The sequence below is a fragment of the Polistes fuscatus genome, unplaced genomic scaffold (genome assembly GCF_010416935.1).
Source record: "Polistes fuscatus isolate 324 unplaced genomic scaffold, CU_Pfus_HIC Scaffold26, whole genome shotgun sequence".
In the NCBI taxonomy this organism is placed as follows: domain Eukaryota; kingdom Metazoa; phylum Arthropoda; class Insecta; order Hymenoptera; family Vespidae; genus Polistes; species Polistes fuscatus.
The window spans coordinates 623,039-630,609 of record NW_025113103.1 but is presented as its reverse complement, the minus strand read 5'-3'; the positions used below and the strand labels follow the sequence as shown (position 1 = coordinate 630,609).

Sequence of the window (7,571 nt, the reverse complement as noted above, 5' to 3'; positions counted from 1 at the left end):
AGCATTCGAATATCGATGAATGTTTATCGAATAAAATGATTGAATAATTTCATGGAAAAACCCTTCTAATATAATGTACTCTCTTAGGGTAAGGGTTATGATAGATCAAACATAGTAATACCTAATCGTTTGAACACGTAACAGTTTGTCTTTCACGATAACCAAATGCATCAGGGTGATAGGAAAAAGTATACAGAAACTGATAAACGTTCCGGATTACAACGAAAGTGAACGTGATAGCTATTACGCAACTATTAGGTTCAATGATAACGCGTGTCTCTGCAATCCTATCTATCTTCATCGTTAAAATGTTATGTCACGTGTGTATATTAGATAAATATTAAACATATTAATTTTTCTGAACTCCTGTCGTGTTGACAAAAATAAATATTAAAAAACAAAATCACTATTATTTCCAACAAAAAATTCCACAAGACAATGTAAGCAAAATACATATATGTGTATATCCGTATACGTATGTGTGCTGCTTTTTCGTAAATATAAGTATACTTTGGCAATAAGCATAATCGTTAAAAATAATAATTGACCAGTAATACGTAGAGATAAAATTTGCCGATACGCGATGGCATTTGCAAATGGGTTCACTGTTATCTAGAAAGATAATAATCTTATCTTGGGATTACTGCAAAATCGTATTATTATTTTCAAAGGCAAATTATTATTATTATTACCACTTTTTTTTTAATTATTCTTATAATTAATTTTTTCTTATTTAAAAAAAAAGGCCAATATAAAAGAAAATTTATAATTAATAAAATAAAACATGATGGTTGATCGTCAAAGAAATTTTTAATGAAAAATATATACTTTTCTATTATTGCTTTTTATGAAGTAATGATTAATAATTGCAATAAAGTAATTTTTTTGATTTGTTTAAAGATATAAATGTTGTTTGTGAATTTTGCCTGAACATAGACGATATTATCCTAATCGTCATAATGTAAAGAATTTTTATAATATATTTTTTCGTATAAAATAAACATTAAAATAGATAAAGATAGACATACACACACACATATATATATACATACACGAGTATATTATCTTAATCGTTATTACTTATATATACATTTCATCTTACGAAAAACATATAATAAAAAAGAAGTAAAAAAAAAAAGAAAAAGAAGAAGAAGAAGAAGAAGAAAAGTTGGCCAATCAAATTTACGAGACACGTAGACGTAATCTCTGAATGGAGATTCTCCCATTTTGCGCTTGAGCTCGAGAAATAGAAATAATCCAATGAATTATACTTACATTGTGCTACGAAAGAAGAAACATATAGATGCTGGAAAGAGAAAGAGAAATAGAAAGAAAGAAAGAAAGAGTCAAAGAGAGGAATGAGAAAAAATATGAAGATTGAAAGAACGAGAGAGATAGAAATAGATAAAAAGAGATAAAGGGAAATAGAAGGAAAGGGGGATGAAAAGTGATATCGGGTAGGTTGTCGACTAGCTATATTAATGTCTAGCTAATGTCGATTATAATCCGAGGGTATCTCGATCGAGAGAGGAGAGAAGTACAAACGAGAAGAAATGAGAAATGAGGAAGAGAGAGAGAGAGAGAGAGAGAGAGAAGTTGGGTTGGTACAGTAGAGAGGAAACAGAGTACTCTCTTGGTGCTCCCACTTGAACAGTAACCACCTACCTCTTCATAGGGTTCAAAATTCACTCGCGTTTTCCGTCTTGTCACGTGGACTCCCGAGGACTCCCCACGTAGGTTATTTCTCGAAGGACGGCGAAACGAGTCGGTGATTGGTCAGAATCCTCTTCTTGTTCGTCGAGAGGGTAGACGCCAAACTCTGGTCTTTCTCTCTCGGTTTGTCTTTACCATAGAGATATCACCCATCTCGCTCATATTCAGCAGGCAACGGAGAGAGAAAGGGAGAGTGGGAGAGAGGGAGAGAGAGAGAGGGAGAGAATAAGCTTCGGTGGAGCCAAAACTTGCGCCGTATCCAGAGTATCAGAGGGGATCCCGTAGGCGTGGCAGGATTACGACGTTCCCAACGAGAGGCGTGGCAGGAGAACGTTACTGAGTGAGGGAAAAAGAGAGAAATAGAGATAGAGATAGACGGATAGATAGGTAGATAGATAGATGGTGGGGCAAAAGTAGGGGAAGGCTTTTTCGGCGGACACGCGGTCAGCCACGATGTCACTTTGCTACGCGACGCCAAGCTAATAGGCTAGGCTACTATACCTTTTCTGTATTTCAACATTTTCGTTTGGAAGTTATTAAGGATTTATCATCATATCGCTGTGTGGTGTTTTAGGTCATGCTATTATCACTCGCGAGATGGAAACATTTCAATAGATCGTATTATCAGTGTTACTTCGACTCGAATAAGATTAATAATCAGTGCAATTAGAGAGGATTTTTCATTTAGATAATGCGTCAAGGTATTGTTTTTTGAGGAGAGGGTTGAAGCATGGCAGCGATGCATTACAACACTCAAGTAGTTTCCGAGGATTTGCATCAAACCCATCAGAGACAGATTTATGGGATACAACAAAGATTACAAGATCCTGGATCGTCATCGCCTAGATCGGAAGAAGCCAGATCGCCTATCGAGCCTAGAGTAAGATCACCCGAAGAGATTCGTTTCGTTGGTACGAGATCACCCGATGATAATTTAGAGGATAGGACGCAAACTGTCAGATACCAAGAGGAACTTTGTCCTAAACGTTACACGAAGGATCATGCCAGTCAGAATTTCTTTCAGGAACAAGATAATAATATCACGTCGAGGAAGTGTTTCCCAGACGAGATGATCAATGTTACTACGGTTAATAATCGTTGTCGTGAATCCGGTACGTCACCCGGTAGAACGTTGTCGCCACAAGGATATACTTTAAACTCGACTAATCAACACAATAATTCGAGTAAAACGTCGTTCTGCATCGATGCGTTACTTGGACGCGCTACCACGGGAAAACACAGCAACGATACCGACGAACAAGATCGACAGAAAATATTTCCTACGAGAAATCACAAAAATGTCGTACAAGAATCAACGTTGAATCTCGCGAACAGTTCGATAGTACAATCTATTCAAGGTAGAGGAGAATCACCACCGTGCTCGATAAGACGTAACGACGATCAAAGAACTGGCATATCCCTCGGTAATCCCTTACATCCGTTCGTACAACAACATCCAAGATCTATTTCACCGACGGGTGTCGAATCCGCCCACGAAAGTCAAACGACTAATCGTGACAATTTTCTTGCCGGTATACACAACAATGACTCGAATATACAAATAGGACGTAACGTTAACACGGTTTATCGCAACGATCGTTTGGAAACCGTCGAAGATGACGGCTCGATCGAGGTTGATCCTAGCAGGACTACGGGTAGCACCAGTCCTGGTAGCAACGCTAGTCGTAGTCCAGCATCGAGCCCACCTATTTCACCTGGTTCCGAGGAAGTTACGAGTAACGGTGTTCTCGGACATCAAAGTCTAGCACCTGGACCATATGCCGTCGGTGCCGGTGGTGTTGTTAGACAGAATCAAGGACTCTTGATACATCCTGGAGGACCTCTCATTCATCCCGGGGGATTGTATTATCATCCCGCAAGTGGTAGCGCATTTCACTCGATACACAAGGAGGGTCATCCTGTGGTGGGTCATCCTCAATCGACCGGTCCTCATCCTCAACATCAGATTCATCAACTTCAACTCGAGTGGTTAGCTAGAACTGGAATGTTGTATCCCAGATTACCCGCTGACTTAGCCGGTAAGTGATTATTCGATACAATTTTCCCCTTCTTCTCTATCCTAACCAAGAGAAAGAGGGGATGATAATTTATATTTTTCATCTCGATAATATCCATCCAATCTACATTGTTTCCTATCCTTTTTTTTTTTTATGATATGCCAACTATTAATCGTTATTATCGTTAGTACTTAATAGATCTGTTCTTTGATCAATGTCAAGAGTTTTATCGTTTTTTCCAACGTTACAAGCATCATTTTGTCATCATCATCATCATCATCATCATCATCATCATCATCATCATTATCATTATCATCATCATCATCGTCATCGGCATCATCATTCTCGTAATTATCGCGATAGGTTTCTTTTTTTTTTACGTATCTTTTTATTTGTATTTTTCGAAACTTATCAGTAATTGTTTTACAAGCCCTTATTATCGTATCATAGATCAAAAAACTTTTTGAAACTATTGAAATGGATCATGAGATTCGATTATGCGATAGGAATATAATATTCCTACGAATCGACGTTAAACACTTTTACTTAGAAAAATGATTTGCAATAATGTATCCTGTAACGCGTTTAGATAAAAAATCAATATGTTTATGATCTTACATATCCCAGTCTCTATTTCGTACGTTTCGGAACTATACACCTGACCAAGAAATAAATAAAATTGAAAGAGAGGGGACCGGTAAAATTTGCATTTCAACCCTCTTGAAGAAAATTCAAGTAAAATAAGTAGAAATAAAATTCAATTCTTATTGTTTTGTTCCATGTTTTTGTTATTGTTATTGTAAAATTAATTTTCTACAAAAAAAGTGGAATCTTTTTCTGAAGTTTTTTTCTTTTTGTCGAAAGATTAGACTATCCCTTCTCCTTCAATACAATCTTCCGATAAATTAATGATTTGATAATAATTTGCGAAGAAATCGAATACACACGATAACGGTCGTTAAAGCCGATAACTATCCTCATAAATCGTGTCTCGCTAAGCTGTCATTGATGCGTTCTCTGCCGATCCCAGAAAAGATATATATATATATATATACACCTACCGATTGTTATCCTATCTGGCGTTAAGATCGACGACAAATATCATCACACATATACATTGATATCAACTAACGTACGTCAAGTATTAATACTTTTCTTCGATACTATTATTAATATAAATTACTTTAATTACTGGTATTTTTTTTTTTCTTATATTTATTTATCGATCAATTTATTTATTATATTTTATCATTTGTTGCATAGAAAAAAAATTAGAAAACATATTTTCGTATCGTGTTTCCTGATAACTAAAGTTGAAATTTTGAACATAAAGTATTTTCAATAACGGTATAATAATCTAATATATTTGATTAAAATATTTTTTTTTTCTTATATTATTTATTGATCAATTTATTTATTATATTTTATCATTTGTTGCATACAAAAAAATTAGAAAAATTGCAGACAAACATATTTTCCTGATAACTAAAGTTGAAATTTTGAACATAAAGTATTTTCAATAACGGTATAATAATCTAATATATATTTGATTAAAATATTATTTTTTTTCTTATATTTATTTATCGATCAATTTATTTATTATATTTTATCATTTGTTGCATACAAAAAAAAATTAGAAAACAAATTTTCGTATCGTGTTTCCTGATAACTAAAGTTGAAATTTTGAACATAAAGTATTTTCAATAACGGTATAATAATCTAATATATTTGATTAAAATATTATTTTTTTTTTCTTATATTTATTTATCGATCAATTTATTTATTATATTTTCATTTGTTGCATAAAAAAAAATTAGAAAATTGCAGACAAACATATTTTCGTATCGTGTTTCCTGATAACTAAAGTTGAATTTTGAACATAAAGAAAGTATTTTCAATAACGGTACAATAATCTAATATATATTTGATTATAATATTATTTTTTTTTCTTATATTTATTTATCGATCAATTTATTTATTATATTTTATCATTTGTTGCATACAAAAAAAATTAGAAAACATATTTTCGTATCGTGTTTCCTGATAACTAAAGTTGAAATTTTGAACATAAAGTGTTTTCAATAACGGTATAATAATCTAATATATATTTGATTAAAATATTATTTTTTTTTTTCTTATATTTATTTATCGATCAATTTATTTATTATATTTTATCATTTGTTGCATACAAAAAAAATTAGAAAACATATTTTCGTATCGTGTTTCCTGATAACTAAAGTTGAAATTTTGAACATAAAGTATTTTCAATAACGGTACAATAATCTAATATATATTTGATTAAAATATTATTTTTTTTTTCTTATATTTATTTATCGATCAATTTATTTATTATATTTTATCATTTGTTGCATAGAAAAAAAATTAGAAAACATATTTTCGTATCGTGTTTCCTGATAACTAAAGTTGAAATTTTGAACATAAAGTATTTTCAATAACGGTACAATAATCTAATATATATTTGATTAAAATATTATTTTTTTTTTCTTATATTTATTTATTATATTTATCATTTGTTGCATACAAAAAAATTAGAAAACATATTTTCGTATTGTGTTTCCTGATAACTAAAGTTGAAATTTTGAACATAAAGTATTTTCAATAACGGTACAATAATCTAATATATATTTGATTAAAATATTATTTTTTTTTCTTATATTTATTTATCGATCAATTTATTTATTATATTTTATCATTTGTTGCATAGAAAAAAAATTAGAAAAAATTCAGACAAACATATTTTCGTATCGTGTTTCCTGATAACTAAAGTTGAAATTTTGAACATAAAGTATTTTCAATAACGGTACAATAATCTAATATATATTGATTATAATATTATTTTTTTTTTCTATATTTATTTATCGATCAATTTATTTATTATATTTTATCATTTATTGCATACAAAAAAATTAGAAAACATATTTTCGTATCGTGTTTCCTGATAACTAAAGTTGAAATTTTGAACATAAAGAAAGTATTTTCAATAATGGTACAATAATCTAATATATATTTGATTAAAATATATTTTTTTTTTCTTATATTTATTTATCGATCAATTCATTTATTATATTTATCATTTGTTGCATACAAAATAATTAGAAAACATATTTTCGTATCGTGTTTCCTGATAACTAAAGTTGAAATTTTGAACATAAAGTATTTTCAATAACGGTATAATAATCTAATATATATTGATTAAAATATTATTTTTTTTTCTTATATTTATTTATTATATTTTATCATTTGTTGCATACAAAAAAAATTAGAAAAATTACAGACAAACATATTTTCGTATCGTGTTTCCTGATAACTAAAGTTGAAATTTTGAACATAAAGTATTTTCAATAACGGTATAATAATCTAATATATTTGATTAAAATATTATTTTTTTTTCTTATATTTATTTATCGATCAATTTATTTATTATATTTTATCATTTGTTGCATAGAAAAAAAAATTAGAAAAATTGCAGACAAGCATATTTTCGTATCGTGTTTCCTGATAACTAAAGTTGAAATTTTGAACATAAAGTATTTTCAACAACGGTATAATAATCTAATATATATTTGATTAAAATATTATTTTTTTTTTCTTATATTTATTTATTATATTTTATCATTGTTGCATAGAAAAAAAAATTAGAAAAGTTGCAGACAAACATATTTTCGTATCGTGTTTCCTGATAACTAAAGTTGAAATTTTGAACATAAAGTATTTTCAATAACGGTATAATAATCTAATATATATTTGATTAAAATATTATTATAAAGTTAATATATTTATTGGCCAATCGAATAATTTCTAACAGCTTATAAAATGGTA

At 29.9% G+C, this 7,571-nt stretch overlaps 1 protein-coding gene across 1 annotated transcript in view; it reads left to right on the top strand.

Annotated features, from left to right (window-relative positions):
- The first annotated feature begins 2,206 nt into the window (after positions 1–2,206).
- Positions 2,207–7,571, top strand: part of LOC122518714 — a 29,049-nt gene continuing 23,684 nt past the window's right edge. The window contains exon 1 of the mRNA XM_043637771.1: positions 2,207–3,752. Within this exon, the coding sequence (XP_043493706.1) occupies positions 2,444–3,752 (1,309 nt within the window). The 5' untranslated portion in view covers positions 2,207–2,443. The remainder of the gene's footprint in view (positions 3,753–7,571) is intronic.